This window comes from Varanus komodoensis, unplaced genomic scaffold (assembly GCF_004798865.1).
Source record: "Varanus komodoensis strain SLA01 unplaced genomic scaffold, ASM479886v1 scaffold2, whole genome shotgun sequence".
Taxonomy (NCBI): Eukaryota; Metazoa; Chordata; class Lepidosauria; order Squamata; family Varanidae; genus Varanus; species Varanus komodoensis.
Genome location: NW_025335568.1, coordinates 40,241,715 through 40,261,684, shown reverse-complemented (window position 1 = coordinate 40,261,684; position 19,970 = coordinate 40,241,715). Strand labels below are relative to the sequence as shown.

Sequence of the window (19,970 nt, the reverse complement as noted above, 5' to 3'; positions counted from 1 at the left end):
CTCCACAGTGTGCATAGCTTCCATGGCAGATGGATTAATCTAGGAAATCTTGAGGAGTTTGAACTTCACTGCCAGATTTTATCAAAGCTAGTCAAGTAATGTTGTTTAACCATGTGAGATTCAGAAGTGCTCAGAATTTTAATTGTAAGAGTTCAAGTTGACCACCCCCAGCCACACACACACAAGCTAAGATACTGATGCTGGCTGACCTGAGTGTAAACTGGATGATCATATGCCATTCTAATGACAACATTTATTATCAACACTGTTGATTAAACTAGTGATGCAAGCACATTTGTTTTTCTTTTGTTCATGGATGCCCAAAGGCTGCATTTCTCAGAGACCTGCTGCCATCTACTGGATCACTGATGCCCTGCGCATGTTTTACAAATGTGTGCCTTACTTGACTACAGCATATACACTCTCTTTCCAAAGTAAAATGAAATTAGACAATCTTGATGTGGTGATCAGATGGCAGAGCCTTTGTTAACACACCATGTAAGAGCAGGTATTTTAAAGAGCCGTTTAAGGGGAAGAAAGTATTCCTTGGCTTTCTTCCCCTTTAAAATTGGTGTAATTCTTGAGCATTATGATTTCATATAGAAGCAAACAATTTTGTATACATAGCTCAGAAAATTAAAATTGATTTTACTGGGTTTTTAAAACTTTTTAAAAAACATATTCAATATACTTTTGAGATACTGTTTGAATGGAAGTCACTTCCCAGAATCATGAGAACTTCATATAGGGAAACTGGACAATAGAAGGGGACTTTTTATTGTTATACTGCAGAGGAAAATATTAAATTTAAAATTCCTTGCATTTCATACTTTTCAGTTAGCCTCTATACTCGGAGTTGCATCTTGATTTTTCTTATCTACTATGGTATACATTTTGGATTGCTTCTATCAGTTTCTCCCCAGATTTTATCACTCTAATTTCTAAACATGATTGGTATGTTTCAAATCCCTCACTTTAAAAAGTTGACCACAATGCATATCTCTGATATTATTAAAATTTCACAAGCATTTTTAGATAATAAGATGCATAGAGTAGAGGGAATGAGGAAAGGTAGCTGGAAAGATTACAAAATGTTATATTAACAATTGCTGAATGTATGTAAAAGGATGGATTTGATTTAGTTTGCTATGCTCTTTATACTAATTCAGCTCTAAGTTATGTCAAAACCTTTAATCACACACACAGAGAGACACAGAAAACTGTTCTCCTTTTACTAAGTATGCAAACCTTATTTTGCAACTTATGGATAACACTACATTTCTTTTAACTGAATTAGTAAATTTGTCCAAATACTTTCTCCACACAGTTTACTTCCAGTATTTTAAAAAGACAAATACTATACACATTATATACAGAACATGAGCTAGATATCAATATGTGTATATAGATGTGTGAGTGTATGTGCGCACATATATGTGTGTGTGTGTGTATAGGGTGATGGTCAGTAAAACATACACACTGTGTCTGCTTGATTAATCCATATATTTACATTTCAGAAGTCCTTTGATGGTATTTGCTTATGTAACATTTCTCTCCATTCCCTTTTCTTGTCTCCTAAGTACAAATTACGTGTACTGCCCAAGCTTGCTGCGGAGCTGAGCAAATACATGCCAGAGAAGGTAGCAGAAGATTCCACTAGCATCCTGAGATCACCAATGCCTGGTGCAGTGGTGGCAGTCTCTGTCAAGCCTGGCGATATGGTAAGAGGTTTCCTTCTTTCTGTATTGGCTTAAGTTTAGGAATAGTCTTCACAGGGGCAATTCACACACTGATTTGGGAAGGTGGGGGAGGTCACAAAATGCTTTTTTGCATGCCTAAAATGTGCACTGATCAATATGGCAAACATATATTTATAAATATGACTGTCCCTTAGGTACACTCATCAGAAAGTCCTGATTGACTGCATTTATCTGTTTTGTGTATATCTGGTGGCAAACCTGGTTTGATGCACTGTCATCTGTAAGGTTCACCACAATCTGATTACTCATAGGCCAACTTTCTTTTGTAATGTTGCTGTGTAAAGGTACACACACCTGTGTGTCAAAAATAATGACTTACGCACAATTCCTTCTCCAGTGCTTACCAAAGAAAAAAAGAAAGAGATAAGCCCAATGATCACTGAGCTAATTCAAGTTCTGTTAAAATGTAGCCAATAAAACCTCTTTCTTGCAATATATGAAACATTGATTGCCTACTGTATTCTTTAATTACAAAAAGAAATTTTAAAACTTGCACTTGGATGCCGTTGGGACCATGGGACATTGATAATTATGCTGAATAACACAAAGTTGAGTTTACTCAAAAATTAATGTATTGCACTTATAAATCTAAAAATCTTGCCTCAGTTGAAAGCCCAAGCCCATCATGCATGAAACAGTGTGCAGGTTTTGTTACTTTTGAGTTTTGCTGACCAAAATATATGGTTTTTCCCCCTTTCAAAGTTTAAATGCTCTTTCTCAAGTTATGAAGAAGAGTTTTAAGAACTGACAGTTAAATTTTTTGATCAACCTTGACAATACTTTTCCTATTAACTCAGTGATGGTTAGAAAACTGACCACTGACTTCCCTGCCTGCCTTGTCAACGTGAAATGTGAACTCTGCTTCTTCCTCCATGCAGTATAAGTTGAAAAAGAGCGCTGAGCAAATACATTTGTGTGTGAGGGTGTATGTGTGTGAGAGAGAGAGATTTCAAGATCAACCATGCCTTTGTACTAAATGTTTTATATTTTCATGACATTATAGCAAATGTAAAGTAACAGGATACTGTGAGGTATCTTTGCATGAGTGTGTTTAGTGTATATTTTTACCTACTTGAAGAAGTAGAACCATGACGGGATGGGCCTCCAGCCAGGAAATTAAAATGGAGAAAACATTCTTCCCATACAATCAAACATTCCAAAAGAAGTGCAGTCCAATACCAAACAAGTTGTTAAATAATGAGCGGAGATTTCTTTCTTGCTCTCTCCCTTCCCCCCACATCCTTTTGCCTGTGGGTTTTTGCTGGAGGCACTGAGAAGCAGAGCGTTTGAACAGCACAAGCTTATGTTCTGCCGACTTGGATTTGTCAATGGTAATTGGGCAGCTTTAATTGCAGAAACACGTTTGTGGTGTTGAAAGGGAGTTTAGCGTAAATCCTTCCTTTCCAGAACTGATGTCAAAAAGTTTTTTTTGAAAGGAGAGGAGGTTGTATCAGCTATCCAGACTGAATGAGCGGTGAGATGGCACAATTCAGCTTGCATGTTTTGGCTGTCCATCAAGACAAGGATCATTATCATGGCTGTTCAAAGCCTCAAAGAACAAGGGACGGGACTCCTACACACTCGCTTTTGTCTCACTGTTTGAATGTGTCCCAATTTTGTGTTTTTCTCCTTTACTTTTCAGACAACCTAAGGAGTACTTAAGTAGCCTGTTTATTTTCTAGAGTGTTTACCAGTTAATAATATAATGAGGTGTAAAACAATATTACTTGAAAATGGCAAAACTCTTTTTAAGCTGAAAGTTAAAACTAGAGAGTACTAGAAATTTTTTTGTTTGCGAACTCCTTTGAGGGCAAGAGCATTATTGGGTTGTGCCTTACAAGGAAGCTTGTAGTTTCTAGAATGCAGCATAATTATGAAAAGAAGACTCTGAGAGGAGGTGCAGAGGACGAGCAGGAATCTTTCTTCAGTCCTAACAAGGGTTTTCAGCTGTATAGTGGTGCTTGTAGGTTATCAAGGTGTCTGTTGTGTTTGCACTCCCTTCAAACACATGATTTTTGCTAAATTGTTTTTGTTCAGAGTTGTTAGTCTGAAAAGCCGATTGGTGTTTGGCAATTGTAGGTAGGTAGTTTTAAATTGTTTGTTTTTCACAAAGTTTGCTTTTTGAAAGTAGTATCTACTTAGGAGCAATGAGGAAAACATAGTAAATTGTTGAATTATATGTAATTCTACTTGCTTTTTAGTTACTCCAAGTTTATCTTAGAGCAAAGAAGTGTAGGCTGCCTACACAAACGAACACAAAAAATGAATATTCACTTGAGGAATTCATCCCATTCAGCCCAGAATTACCCACTGGCAAGTCCTTTAGCAGTGGGACCTTCTTTGGGAGATCCAGAGGAGAATTTGAGTTCAGCCCCCTTCCCACATAAATTACCTGAATTCAAGTCGAGCTCCCGCCCTTCCCATTCATGGGGACTGCCTATCATGAAGAAGCCTGCACAGAGGCTTCCTTGCCACCAGGGCGCTTGATCACATGGAGATGTGAAAGTCACATGCAGACCCCTTCACTACGCTGTTCATTTTGCTATTTGAGTGACGGACTGCCATAGGGAGGGGGCAGCCTTGCCTTGCTCCCAGTAGCTACACAATTCCTGTGATTCACATGTGAAGAGGGGATTTCTCCTTTGACCACAAGTCAGATTTTTCTTTGAGTAGAGGATCCCCATGCTCTCCTAGATTTAAATTTGGTTTGCTGTGCAAGAGGAATGTGTGTGTGTGGGGCGGGGGGGGGGGGGAGTACTGTTTGAGAAAAAGCAAGTTCTGAACTCTCTTGGCCACATAGTTCTTTGGATCCTGACCAGTGAGTTCAGGGTTAAGGTGTTGGGTTAAAAGATTCTCAAAAGGAGGTGTTCTGGTCATCACATGAAACTGTTTCCTATCCTAGTTTAATATGTCAGCAGCATTCCAAGGGAGCGTTCTAGCTCCGGTTGTGTACAATTGGTCATTGTGCAACAAAGAAGGGCTCCTGGGGGTAATGTGCATCCCTAACAAAAGGGCTGCCAGCCGATTTGGTAGAGTTTGAATTCATGTTCTGATGTGCCTCTGTATCCTCATCAACTGCATACATGGACCAGAGTACAAATTTACCATTTCTTTCTACTCTAGATTTTGTTCATATATTTGAAACAAGTATATTATTTGCTTATCTGACATCCCTGCATAGTAGTGTCCATTTCCCCAGTTTTTAATATACCAGAACTAATTAAGGATCCCATCTCTATATAAAAAGCAATCCTTCAAATGATTCCTTTAATGTACCACTTACCCCAATGTGCCATTTCGTTAGGTTAACACTTATTCCTAACATGGAATAGCAACATGCTTTTTTTAAAATTGTGGAATTCCATCTCCATGCAGCTCTTATAACAGCCATGAAGGTGCATGGAAAGTGTATTTTGTGAGGAATTTTACCTAGTATTGAAGAATTTGCTCACCTTCGTGTAGGCCTGTAGCAGAAGATGATCACTCTGCTTAGAGTGACAGTGAGAAGATGATAGCCCTTGGTCCATTTTCGAGGCATACCTGTGATGAGGCATGTGTGCTGGCTTCCCATAACTGTGAGGCATTCTCTCCTCTCCCACAGCATCTCAGAAGGCTTTGGAAATGTTTATAAATTTAAAATGCTGCTTTGTGACATCACCACCATCACGGGGCAGGGCAATGAGAATAAGAAACGGAAGTTGTTCAAAAGTCCCTTTGCACATGTGCAGAGACAATTATGCTCTCTGTGCCAGGAGAATAGAATTGAATTTCAGCAGTGAAACAGGTGTGTAGCTTGTGTGAAGGGGAGTGCTGGCTATTTTCATAAAAATCCACTTAGTACAGATTAATTTGTTTGTACATTGGATTGTTAGATATAAGATTTTCTAGAAATATGTCAAGTTTCCACATTATTTTTTTCTAGTTGGAACGTTACCATTAACAGCAAGGTATTAATAACACAGTTTGAAATGGGTAAATACTTATGAGCTAATTATTTCTGTTTACTGTATAAATAAATGATATTAAAATTGCTCTGATAATTCTTATTTTATTGATATTTGTGTCATAAATATAACTTATAATGAAAACTCAATATTATGTTTACATTTACATTGTCCTGAGTTCCAATTTATATTGAAAATGTGTCCTTATAGTTGCTTATTTAAAAAAATGTATAACCATGTTTCAGTCTAATGAAGCTATAATTAGGAACAACATTGTGCTGCACTATTGCACAGATAAATTTTAATTTAAAGTGGACTTGAAAGAAATGTTATTCCACATTTTTGAAATGTACTAGTAGCCCAGTATCCAAAATAAAACATGCAAATTTATTCTACATCAGTTCAGAAGGAAATGCAAATATATTAGTTACATGGAAAATGTACGCATTCAGTCCTATTTAATTTTATACCAGCACCAATCTGCTCTGTATCACTTAATTTAAAAAACTGAAGAAAAATAGGTCTTGCTGAAATTACAAGTAATGTCCAGCCATTGGGCTATTTTTAACATTTTCAAATCCAGCAAACTGAAAAAAAAAACTTAGAGCCTTTCTCTTTCCTTCACTTCAACAAGCACACCATGGGAAATTGATTTCTTGTAAAATGTAAGGTTATATTTTTTTAATGTACTACTTGTTGCTTGTAACCTCCTCCCTTTTCTTTTAACGCCTTGCTCTTAAATTCTGAAATACATTCTCATGGCCTTTAGCAGTGCTTTGTAAAACATTTAAAGCTGGGGAAGGCATGGAAACAGAATGGTTAATTAAGCCAAGCTTTTACAAATAATGTAGCATTGTGATACAGTTTAATAGTCACCAGATATTGATTAGCTGCACTTGTCACTCTCATGAAGGTTATCCTGAATTTCTCCTTTACTTTTCTCCAGTTCAGGCGGAGCTAGGATTTCAAATGAAATTCTAGGGCATTGGTGTTAACTTTATGTCATGCTAAAAATTCCAAGGTGCCTGGCCACTCTCACAGTAAAGCAGACGCACACAGGTTGATGGTGATGCCTGAAAAATGGAAATAGGCATTCAGTTCTTTGGGGAAAATGTCCAGCCCTAATTTTATGGAGTATATACAGATCTGACTTCAAACAAATTCCACTTGAGTTATTGCATAGGCACACGTGCGTGCATGCACACACAGAGGAGGAGAGTGAAGGGGAGAGAGAGAATATTTATTTATTTATTTAGTTGGGATACTTGTATGCCGCCCAATTCGCATAAACCTCGGGGCTTACAGAAGCACATATATATTACATATATATACACATATACATATATATATTTCATATACTGAAATATATATTCTATATATTATAGAATAGAGGCACAGGAGTAGGGTTATTTGCTTTCAAATGCGATGATCAGGTGTATGGTGAAGAAACAGCATGTCTAGCAGCAGCAACAGCAGACCATGATAGCTCACAATATTTCTGATCTAAAAGTGTTTATTCTCTCTGCGTGCCCATCATCCCAAAGGGAAATCTGGATGTTTCTGGAACCTCTGGGAGCACTTGTGTTTTGGATAAGTGGGGGTACAATGATTGGTGCTTATTGCTGTCAAGGGAATGTCACTGACCTTTGATTCATCAAGGGTCAGAAAATCTGGGATGTGCTCTACCAAAATTCATTCTTTCAAGGAGTGTGGCATAAAAAGTTTAATCATTCTCTGTCAAGCTCTGTTAATTGCCGTTAATTATATTTTAAGCTCTGTAGCTCCTGCTTCAAAATTAATTTGGATGGAAGGGGGAAATGGCACTAATTATTTAACACAGATTTGGACAATGTCAAATCTCCAGTTCCTCTTGATTTTGTTTTCTACACAGGCGTCTGATGCCAACAAGTCACAGAGATAGAAAAAACCTCAACAAACATATGGCTACTTGGTAGACGGATATAAATTTAAGACATGCAAATACATGATGTTCAAAGCAGAGCCCTGATTCTTTAAACACATTGTTATTTTTAAAAGATGTTTCCCCAAACTCAGAGAATGAAGAATAATCATGTTCAGTGTTGTGTTTAATAAACTTGTAGTCAGATTTTGTGATCATTTGCAAGCACTAATGACTGCAAATAGTAAAATTCTTTCAGTCTACTGCCATTACTCCCAAAGTAGCTAAATATGGAGTATATGAAAAATAGAAATTTTCCATTCAGTACATTTTCCTTTGGAAAAGAAAGTGGTACCAAAATAAAAATCTAGCTGTGCTTTTTGCTGACTCATAGATGCAATACCTTGATCCACCCCCCTCACCCCACACACTCCACACCCCACATTTGGTTGCGTGTGTTTTCGTGCTTTAGGTTCTGCATGGTATTTCCCACTGCCACTGCCCCGCCCCGCAGCACGGTGTGGCTTTTAAATATATTCTGTTCAAGCACCTGTGCTCTAAAGTATAATGGTCTACTAAACTGGGATTGGAGGGGTTTTACTTTTGCAGACAAGTCAGCAGGGTCGATATTGATCCATCTTTTTAGGGAGCGCCAGTACACCAGAAGGTGATGCAGTAGAGGGCCTTGTGAGTCCTCGGAGCCTCCTGTCTAATTTGGCTGGAAAAACACAATGTAGAGCAACAAAAGAGAGATCCTGTACCATAAGAAATCTCCATCCAACCCTCCTCCTCCTCCTCCCTCAACCACAAAGAAGAGGCTTAATTTTTTTCAGCTGCACACAATGATTTGATGCTCACTCTTGCATTGAAACAGTTGCTGTCGGAACAGGCAGGAAACAGTTTTCTTTTAATTGCTGAAATCATTCGGAAGTGCTTCGTGTGCTGCTTCTGTGCAGCAGATGCTGTGCATTAATTGGCCTGTGTAGGACTGACCCAGGGTTCCTTGCAGCAGGCCCAGCGTTAGGCACGGGGTTTAAATAGCTTATTTTTTATTTTGGATAAGCTGGAAAACATGGCATGTTCTTGCACGTGCTGTATTTCATGGTCTGCCGTTCCAATGTCATGAGGGTTTCCAGCCCTGGTAATGTATTAGCAGCAGGTAAGCTCTAAATAACATCCATCAGGAGCTCATTTTTTCCTTTTTTTTACCCAGATATGCCAATGACTGATGAACCTGTCTTTTGTATGAATGTTTAGCGCAGTAGAAAGCCATATGCCACTGGCACAGTTTCCTGTGCATTCTTTACAGTGGCTAGAGAGTAGCCGGGTGGGGGTGGAATTCTCTCGCATTTGCATCCTGTCATTTATGAACAGTTTGCACTTTCTAAAATAGCTCCAGGTTGTGTGTGTGTCTCGTTGAGGCAGCAAAATGTGGGGTTTAGGGTTTCTGAAAGGCAATCTGACTATTGCTCTCGTGTTCTTTATCCAGGGATATTAGAGATCATTCTTAACAGGGAACCTTGTTTTGTAACTCCCCGTCTGTTCAAAACAGACCTTACCCCATTAGAAGGTCCTCCCTTGTGTGGGAGAACCACAGCTGTTACCGTAAATCTCATCCAGTAACTGTATAACCCCCCATTTTGTGGTTCTGAAGGATGAAATTGAGAAATGGAATACGGTGCACTCATCCTTTACCTCTCCAATTTTAGGCCCTTGCACATCATTTTCATGCTTTTATTCCAAATCAAACAACATTAGTGAGCAACACCACCCTCTGCTAAATGCCTAGCATCAAAGGCCACTTTTTACAATGCTGACATTTTATTTCTTTTCTTAGGGGTGGGTGAACCCATCCCCTTCTTTCAAAAGCTTGGTCATTTCTTCAAGGTTATTTCTCCCCTGTATGATTTAAAAGGCAGGAAAGATGCAGCATTTTGAAATTTTCACAAAGCAAACAAGGCCCCAACTTTTTTTTAAAGGCAGTATAAAAAGCAAATGATCTTACAAGGTTTCGGTTTCTCTAAATCTTTGTGAAGGAAGTGGATCTAACTTCTTACGGGTCTTTCACAGAAATAAGAAGTAGTTGCAATCATTAGCACAACAAAGCAAACTATAAGCTTGAAGATAAAAGTCCCTGGGGAAAGAGACCTCTGAAAATAAATGGGACTTGATAGATTTCCATATCATTTATAACTTCCCTTAATTACACTTGGAAGACTTGCCAGTAAAACTGGAAAATTGGCAGCCTATATCCATTATAGTAATTTTGCCGACCATGGCAAGCAGCTGGCCTTACTGGATTTTATTTCCCATCACTCACAATTAATCATCAGCTGGAGACGTCTGAAACTCTTCAGAACGTAGCTATACTGTGTGACATTTGGGCCTCCTTAAAATGCTAAAATCTGCTGAGTAAATGGGCCCAGCTTTCTTTCCTCCAAGCTAACTCGTTTTGGTGCAAGGCAGGCTGCTGCTTAATGAATGCCACTTTGATAATCGGATGCGAATGTGAACCTTGACCTGGTGTCAAAGGAGAGGACGCAGCAAGCTGGGTGAAAGATATGAGACTCAGATCTGCAAACTTTACACCAATTAGACAGAGTGGAGAAATACATCAGTGCCGATTGGGTTTATCAAAAAGACTTGTGACTGTTTGGTAAGCCTAACATTGAAGACATCCTGTCACAATCATTAAGTCTTTATCAGATGATTCACAAAAGTCTTAAGGGAGTGGGCTACACTCTCTTCAAGAGCTTTCTTCCTTGTACCTCTAAAAGAGAAGACAATTAGTACTCCCTGCTTTCTTGCAAACAGTGAAAATACATTTAATGTAGCTGCTTCCCTGGCTCCTCCATTTTCTCAGAATTATTTTGTTCAAGAAGCCTCATGTTCTTTAGCACACTGTGTATAACCTTCAAGACTAGGCAGGTCCTTTAGGTTTCTGGTATAAACAGTACATTAATTGAATCTAAACCCAAATTTTATTTTCTAATTTCTTTTATTTAAGTAAAAAGTTATGGTAATCTTTTTTTTTAAAGTGATACAAGAAGCCATTGACTACCTGATGTTACACTTCATTTTTGGAATGAAATGCTGTTTCGTTCCTAGTCAATGAACAATGAAATTAAATATTATTATTTTTCATATTAATTTTAATCCCAGCAGTTTCAATTTTGTTTCTTCTGAAGAGAAAATCCATTTTAATGAAAATCTGCATTTTGTTTTGTGCTTTTAATTTGCCTTTTCTAGAAGTAAAAGAACTTAAGGATGAAATTGATTACAGTGGGTTCAGTTAAGTAAGAATCCTGAGGGTTTTATTTGATACTTTTTCCATTTCAGGTCACCACTAAAGCTGCAATTAAATTGTAAAGTGAATTTTTAATCAGAACTGGATTTCATTACTGCAGACTGTACTATGTGGGTGTTTTATTCCAGGTTAATATCTTTAGAAAAGTTACTGAATAATTTTTCAAGCCTAACTTAATCCTTAAATGAGGAAAGAGGATATTTTAGAGATCGCTTAGATATTCATTTTCCGGCTTAAATAATGCAGCCAGGCAAAAAGATACACACAATTATACAGTGAAAGAAAATCAGCAAAGCCCAAGAGAATGAATGAAAGAGGAAAGGGAGAGATATTGGGGACTAATTTTAGGATTTGCTCTTTTGCAGCACAGTAGGGGGAAAAGCTACAAAGGATTGACATAAAGAACAATTACTAAATGTGGGTGCTTAAAAGATACTTTCCACTAAAGCCTTTTTAAACAAATTGACTATTATTAGAAGTAATGTTTCAATATTTAAACATTGGGTATCTACGGAAATACAAGTTTCCTTCTAAAGTAGAGAACTAACTAGGTTAATTTTTCTGCAAGGGTTTACTAGAAGATTTCCCTCTAAAATACGTTTCCCAGTTTAACCCTGTATAATAGTTAAGTTTACAGCCCCATAGAAAAGCAGAAATACACAGTGAAGGGTGCACAGTTCATAGAGGAACCTACCCGCCAAATCTCGGTCTTGGTGGATAAGCTTTAAAAGCAACCTTTGTGGGGTAATAAGAAGAGCTTCTTGAGTCTCTGGAAGAGTGTTGCTTGGGGGTGGGAATGGAGCATACAATATGAACCAAATCCAGAAGATTCTGTTGGTCTGTGAACAGTCATGTATGTAGGCATTAAGCATACACTCAAGTCCCTGTTTTAGAAGTTGCTGTCAGAGTTGAAGTGCCAAACTAACCATGAAGTAGAATTTAGGAACTGAAGACACACATTCTAGTTCAGAAAGCCCCTGCCAATGAGATGAGGCAAACCAATTCTCTCAACCTTGCCTTGTAATTAGTTCATGTTCATGCAAAGGATTTCCTCCCTCCCTATTTTTCCAAACATATCTTGTAAGAGTGGGGGAAGAAGGGAAATGTTGACAGGGCAGCTGGGAAGAATGGAAGGCTAGTGGAATCTAATGTTTCCAAGCTTCCCGAGAACTCGGGAAAATCTTGAGTTTTCTCTGAAAGTTCTCTGGCCTAGTTTGGAAATACAAAGCCATTTCCAAAATGAGGCTAGAGATTTTGCCCATCAGTAAATGAAATTAGGATGATAGGATACTTTTTCATTAGTTACCTTAATGCCATGATACCATGTTTGCTGCTTGCACAATTCATAGGCCAGTGAAGTTGAATATGCCGGAACCCATCCATGTCAATGCAATTTCAAGTCTGTGTTGCATTGGGCTAAGTCTACAAATAGGCTGTACAGAATTTAACTCTCTCTAGAACAAGGAGTGCTAATTCAATAGGAATACATAGGTAAGTGGCCCTGTTTATGCCATTCGCACATGGCTGCCAGCCATATAAGGTCATCTTAATGAAAAGAGTACCTGCATTTCTACATCGGGGCTATAACTGTGAGTTATGACAGTTATGACACATGACAAATTTTCTTTTTTATGTTTGTTTTTGGTTTCACATCGATATTGTATATTGCGTATATAACATCACATGTGATAAGCAACTTTGTTTCACTGCATGTATCTTTTGCAGAACATTCTGATGGTTCCTCATGTGATGAATTTTGTGCTTATCACATGTGGCATCAGAGACAAAGGAAGGGGGAGGTAAAAAGGATGTAAAGGAACATGAGCAGATGCTCATGGGTTTTCGTTTGGTTGGGAAGGATGGTTAAGATTCCAGCCAAAACCACCAAAAAGAAAATGGTTTTTGACAAATACCTTGAAGGAAAGGGGGGCGGGGGAGATTTCACACACAGGTGTTCTGGGAGGGGAATCCATGAGGCGAAGCAAGAGTGGAAGTGTTTTATCTAAAATGATGAGTGTGGTATAGCAGGAGACTTAGCTGTGGATTTGGTTCATAGGAAGGGATGAAACAAGAATGTGTGTTAGAGATTTGTCACAATGCCCCTAATCTTCTAGGGAATACTAGTTAAGATCTAGCAACTGCAGTGGTTCAACAAGGGGTTCTTCTACATAAGTTTTTAACCTGCCATTTACCGAGGCTTCTGTTTCCAGGCATATGCATGCATGCATGCATACATAATTAAATATATATATCCTTTATATATGTTTTATGTTTAATGGGATTCTTCTTTCTCTGACTGTCTTTATGCTTTTACACAACCACAAAGTGGCAGTGTGGTACATCAGAACTGTGCAAACATGTAAAGGTTTTGTCCCACCATTTATAGATCATACCGAGCTTTCCTCAATCTAAACAAAGCCACAAAATGGCTGCAAAGAATAGGAAAGGCTCTGAAGGATGAAAAGGTGGTTGTGTAAAGCACTTGCAAAGTACCTTGAGTGAAGAATGATGAGCACACAATTAATGCTTTGTGTAAAAAGTATGGTTTAGTTTATCATTGTATTGCCACTATGGAAACACAACTGAATTACAGCTGTTAGAAAAAATGAACTGGCATGCTGTGAGTTACCTGAATGGTTGGCTGTCTGTGAACATTCGCTCAGGTCAGGTAATATGAAAGTATTTCTACATCCTTTTCCTGACAGCAGTCGAGGCCCAATCCTGTGTATAGTTATCCAGAAAATGTCCTGCAACTACAGTGTGGATAGTGAAAGAATGCCGGGAGTTGTAGGGCTTCTTTCTATCTAAATATGCAAAGGATTGCCCCCTAAAACTGAAATCTTATGCATGGGAGCAAGTCCTATTGAACACAGTGAGTAGGCATGTATCAGATTGCATTGTACTTGGACTAAAATCCACAAATTGCATTGGAACTTATGTCCTTTACGAAAGACCTTAATTACTTGATTATCAAGAGTTATATGTAACATTAAAGTTAAAAGTTACTTTCCATTTTTTTACTTCATGTTTTGGTCAAAATTTGAAACCTGTATTTGCTGATGTCAGAGCCATGTTTGTATTCTGCCCTAGAAGGAAAATAAGCCAAATTCTGTATCAAGGAGTGCTGAATTCTACGGCTTCTATAAATTCTGTGGAAAACAGATGTGGTCTGCATAATTCTGCTTCTCATAATAATAGGAAGGACATAGAGCTATGTAGGGCATTAAAGCTTTACCCCTTGATACCTGGTTATCCTAATGAAGTCATCTCTCTTAGGAGATTTCAGCAGCCCTTGCATACACAACTTTCAAGTTTTTCTTTACAGCTCCAAATACTAAAACATGCTTTTGGAATGAATGAACAAATGAATGAATGGAAATCTTATGTTCCTGGGACACCCTGTTCCAGAACATGATTTTCCTAGACTTGCATTCAGCCCTATTCATAGTCAGGACCCATACACCTCACTGAGACCTGGATGTTGTTAAAATCCAGCCTAGAGATCCTGTGATGACAGGAGAGAGAGAATCTGTGTCAGAGATCCTGGCTGGTTTGTCTTCTCTTTCACCGCTCCATCCCCACCCATTGGCTGTAGCGATGGGAAGAGGAATAACTATTCCAGCTCCAGGACTGGCATAATTTCACCATATTCTGGGGACATGTCCTGGCAACAAGATCCCTGTTTCTGGTGGATCTAAAGCTTACTGCATCCACCCTTCACACACACAAAACCCCTTTTGGAAACCCCATTTCTGCCTGAAACAGCTATGGTGGTTGTGCTTTTCATCACTGGTCAAGGGAGGGCTTCACACTGCAGAATCCTAAGGTCTCTGGGATGTTTACCTAAATATGAGGAATGTAGGGTGTAGTCCTATCACTATGATCATAAGCCCCCAAATGTGGAGGCTTATGGTCATCCTATGCAAGACAGAGCAGTGTTTGTGGTTGATCTCCATCTCCTCTTCCTCCCAACCTTCACTTTTACTGGGCAGACTTTTCACCCATCTAGCAACAGCTAGGAGAAGGAAAGGGAGCAAAGGAGGCCTCATGGCAACTTATATCCTGGCTCTTCAGTCTCCTCGCTTTTCTATTCCCTGGAATGCCCTCCTTCAGGTCACTTTCCTGACCACGGAGAACAGCCAAACCAGTTATTTCCATGCTGATTGAAAAGGGGATGGGGAGAGAATCAGAGCTACAGTTCCAGTCTCTGAAGTTGGAGCTCTGTCTTCAACCTTGGAATTAGGAATTTGAAATACCATATGAACTCTTAGATGCTGTCTAGGGACCTAGGATTGCTCTCTTAATATTTATAGGATCTGGATTCATGTCTCCATCAAAGCTGAGAACATCGTATTTTCAGTACAGTATCACTTTGAACCAGAGAGTAAAGGATCTGCAGACAGGGTATTAGATGCCATTTTCGTTATATGTTCTGTTCTTAATGGACATTTTTCTCTTGAAATTTAAGCTATATTATAGTCTTACAGCATTCTGATGTAATATTTTTGCTTTCACTAGGTTGCAGAAGGTCAGGAGATCTGTGTGATTGAAGCTATGAAAATGCAGAACAGTTTGGTTGCTGCTAAAACTGGCAAGGTAAGCCTTATGAAGTGTTGTGGCATTTGTCAATTTGACTACAGATCTCATTTTCAACAATAACAAAAATAGGTGCAAGTTATTCTTCAGGAAAATTTAACATTGGCATCAAGTCTTAAACCATGGCACTAATTGAAGCTGTGGTGTCACATGAAGGTGTGGATTCTAAAGCATTTTATCAGTTATTCAGAATGGTTTGGCTGCAACCATTCTGTTCAAATTTAGACACAGGCCACAATCCAATACACTTAAGTGCATTTGAGTTAAAAAGACTTATACTAAATAATAGCCCTAAAAATCATACTGCCTTTCTTTGTAATTTTGCCATCTAACTATATTCAACTGTTTTCATTTACCCATTAGAAATCTCCTAAATATGCCATGCACAATTGGATTTTTGGACCACAGTTCTTTTGATTCCACCTCTCACATTGAGATCTGCTCTCTGCTCCTCCCCACGCCAAATTTTTAAAATGGTTTGATACAGTCACAAGATCCCTGAAACTGTAGACTGTGAAGTAATTACAGGTATGACCTCTGGTCTTCCAGAAAGGGATATTTTTATTGTGAATAATAGTATTGTTCCGGTGAGAGGTTATTCTGGGGATTCACCTCCTGATACTTAGCTGAAGCACTGAATATTGTGTGGTGGGTTACATGGAATTGGTAGTTTTGCTCAAGCATTGGTAGCTACAGTAGTGTTTCTGACATCATTCTGCTACTGAAGTATGTTCAGGTTCAGCGGTGCGATTCAGCGAGTTGTCCTTATCTCCTTGTTCGTAGGTGGTAGAGCCTGGTCGTTTTTGGGTCGCTTATTCTGGGACTTGGTCTGTTCAGTCTAATTATATCAACTGCAGACACTGAAGGGCCACTCCTGAACCGTTGGACCACCAGATGTCTTCGTGTGATGCCCAGAAGCACTCTCCATAATGTTAGCTAAGGGAGTTGGCAAAGGAAGTAGAAGTGGCTCTCCACTAAGGGCAGCCAAAGCAGTATGCCTGGGCCAGCTTTGAGCTGCTGCATCTGTCAGCTGCAGTGCTTGCTCCCAGGCAGGGCCTGGAAATGTGCCATCCTGTTTGTCTTGGCCCGCTTGGTGGAGGTTCTGCAATGGGAACAAGAATATGCTCCGTGGGCTTCTTTGAGGCCCAGTACGCAGTCTGAGTATCTGTCAGTTGACAGTCTTTTCCCACGACAACAAGTACGAATGTTGAAGGAGGCTTTGGAGGCAGGCATATAACCCGCACGGGAGAGTCACAGAGACCACAAAGAAGAGCCGTATTATCTGCCTTGGGACCTAATCTTCCCAAACCAAAGATTTTATTGACCCCAACGAACCTCTCCGGTATCTCAGCCTCTTCAAAGGCCTCTGGCTGGCATCATTATGCCATGCCGTGGGGAAAGCCACAGGTGGCCCTCTACTGCAGATGCCCCCCACCCCCATGAGTACAAGAACTGCGTGCTTTTTAGAGGGCATTGCAACTACTTACCTGTATGCATTCTGTACGCACCAACATCCTCTTTTAGGGTATCCAAATCACTAGAGGCTCAGGCTTTTCTACTCCACCCGATTTAACAAGCCTACTACTCCATCTGCGCCCTCCTTTTCTGGTCAAATTCTTTCAAAATGTTATCCCAAGAAAATTTCCTGACTCAACATCACCCATACAATTGTCACTGGCAGCTCACCTAATTCAACAGTCTCTTGCCTTCCACTAATAGAAAAACCAAACAATGACCCACAACTGGCACAAAAGGGGTAATGTTCTGACTGTTCTTTTTTCCATCCAGCTTTCAACATCCTCTCCCAGATACTGTAGCTTATTTATTACATTTATATCCCACCCTTTTTCCTTTCAAGGAGCTCAGGATTGTGACTGGCCCAAAGTCACCCATTGAGCTCCATGGCTGAGTGGGGACTAGAATCCAGATTGCCTGAGTCCCAGTCCCACATTCTTAACCACTATATCACATACAAAAACTACATGCAACCCAAAGTTCAAAATGAGTATGCTTACAACTATCCTCTCCTTCCTGCATTGAGAAGACCACTTTGCAATAATAGACCTTCAAATGGCCAGCTCTCGCCTGTTTCTCAGATTTGCCCATTCATGTTCCTCCTGTTTGGCCTTGCTACAACACCAAGAGTGTTTTATCAGATGCATGGTTTCTGCATACGTGAGCCTAAAGGGGATTGTAGTATTGACAACTTGATTTTCATCTCCCCTTTCTGCCAACAACTCTCCAGCAACAATACAACTGCTCTTTCTCTTCTAAAATCTCTCAGCATTCAGTTCAACAAATCCTACTTCACTTAGTCTTTAAACAGATGATTTCTTGGATTGTTTCTCAATTTGACTTAAGCTGAAGCATACAGTGGTACCTCGGTTCATGAACACCTCAGTTCACGACCAAATTGGTTCACAACCAAAAATTTCAGAAAAAATTTGCCTCTGTTCGCGAACTCCGCATCAGGTGATGAACATGATCGCAGTCATCTTCCCTGCTCATGGCTGCAGACAGGCCTGTGGTCACTTGCTGTGAAGCTTTTTTGTGTGCTTGTTAGCACATACAGTACTGTAAAGTATTATTCAATAATTATATTGAATGATGGCTCCAAAGAAAGTGCAGAGCAAGCATGGTGGTAAAAAGAATGTGCAGAGCGGTAATGAAGGTGACCAGAACGTGCAGGTTTTTTGCCAAAATTGACTCTGCAGCTAAGAGACAAAGAAGAGAGGAAACCCCTGAAAGAGATCTCCCCAATGTCATTATGGAGGGTGCTCTCCCTCCAAACAATAATCTCCCCCCGCACGTAAATTATTGTGTTCTGTACTGTACTGTACTTTGGTACTTCGTTGTACTTTGTTACTTTGTTTCAAATTATGTGATTAAAAAAATATTTACAGAACGGATTAACCTTATTTACACAGAACTTTATGGGGAAATTTGACTTGGTTCGCAACCAAAACTGGTTTACGGCCACTTTTGTAGGGGTCAGAATAGATTAACCTTATTTACATTGAACCTTATGGGGAAATTTGACTTGGTTTGCAACCAAGTTGGGTCATGACCCAAATCGTGGAACGAATTAAGCTTGTGAACCAAGGTACCACTGTATTTCCCAAGAGACAGGATGGACAGCTTCTGCTTCATAACAAGGAATCTCTCCATTGCTCCATGTTGTCAGGCAATCACAATCTAGCCACTCCTTCAATTTAGGTTTCGAGGTCACTCAGCTAGCCTATCTCTTTATGAGACCCCTGCATTCTTAGTACCTGTAAACCTTTGATCCAGAAAGAGGTTCGTTACCTCTCACTCTCAGATTCAGTCATAATTTGTGGTCTCAATTACCTCATTTTCGCCAGGGCTCCAAATGTTGCACCCCACCCAATGATGGCAGTTATAATGGACCCATCTCTCCATGGCCGGGGAGCCCAGTGCCACCCATGTGCATATAATGGCACCTCAATCACCATATAACTCATGGGGACATCTAATGCTTTTGTCAATTCCTTCAGCAGAATGGGAACTTACCCCATGAGTGGGAACTTACCTGAAGCACGGCACAAGACACCTTCAAATGCTGGCACAACCTACAATAGACTTTTTGATCTATTGCAGGTTGTGCCAACATGTTCCAGTGACAAAATGCCATCTCTTCTGTATCAAAATTGATTATGACCCAAATCTTTGGTATATGCTTTTCTTTTCCACTGCGGATCGCACCTGAGGTACACCTTTCCATCCTCCCTGGTACTTTATTAGAGTGGTGGATGAAATCTATGATAAAAGGGCTCATTCCATTCTGCTCATTACCTGGCAGCCCAGACAAGTGTGGTATGCACACACCCCTCCTCCTCCTCCTCCCCCAGCCTGCATGTTCCCCCACCCTCCACTCTTTCCATATCTCCTTTCAGTGCACAATGAGATGATCATACATGCAGATTTGCAGTCCCCATGCCAGGAACTAATCTGGAGAATAATTAGCCCGACAAATTCTTAGACCAGGCAATAACAGTCTCTTGACAGGCTCACACAACCTTTAACAATGCATGAGTGGCATTCGTAGCTCTGCCAGAGGAGAACCCAGCCTCATGTGAACTTCTGTTTTGGACTTCTCTATAAACGATGAAGGGCTTGTCCTTTTATTCTATTAAAATATATCCAGTAGCAATTTTAGCAAATTCTACCAATGTCAAAGAATATCTAGTCTACTTGCATTCCTGCATAAAATGTCTTCTAAAGCACCTCATCAACCTTTATCCATTAACAGTGTCTCCAGTTCTTCCTTGGATCTTGTCTATAGTACTGATTCAGTGAATGACCAAATGCTTAGAGCTTTGCCATTTTACCTGTCAGCATGAACATGGTTTTCCTGGTCGCTATTACTACTGTCCAGAGTGAATGAATTGTGCAACTGATGCCATGATTAACCATTACTTAGTTTTCATAAGGGCAAGGTAGTG

The 19,970-nt window shown here is 39.6% G+C and overlaps 1 protein-coding gene across 3 annotated transcripts in view; it reads left to right on the top strand.

The window, feature by feature from the left end:
* The window catches only part of PCCA (propionyl-CoA carboxylase subunit alpha), a 357,755-nt gene that overhangs the window by 336,222 nt on the left and 1,563 nt on the right, over positions 1 to 19,970 (top strand). For 2 of the 3 annotated variants that reach the window (XM_044429576.1, XM_044429577.1), the window contains exons 22-23: positions 1,581 to 1,721; positions 15,430 to 15,507. In XM_044429576.1, coding sequence (XP_044285511.1) covers positions 1,581 to 1,721; positions 15,430 to 15,507 — 219 coding nt within the window. Of the gene's footprint in view, positions 1 to 1,580; positions 1,722 to 15,429; positions 15,508 to 15,870; positions 16,036 to 19,970 lie in introns of all 3 variants that reach the window. The other variant, XR_006414646.1, reaches the window with a different exon arrangement.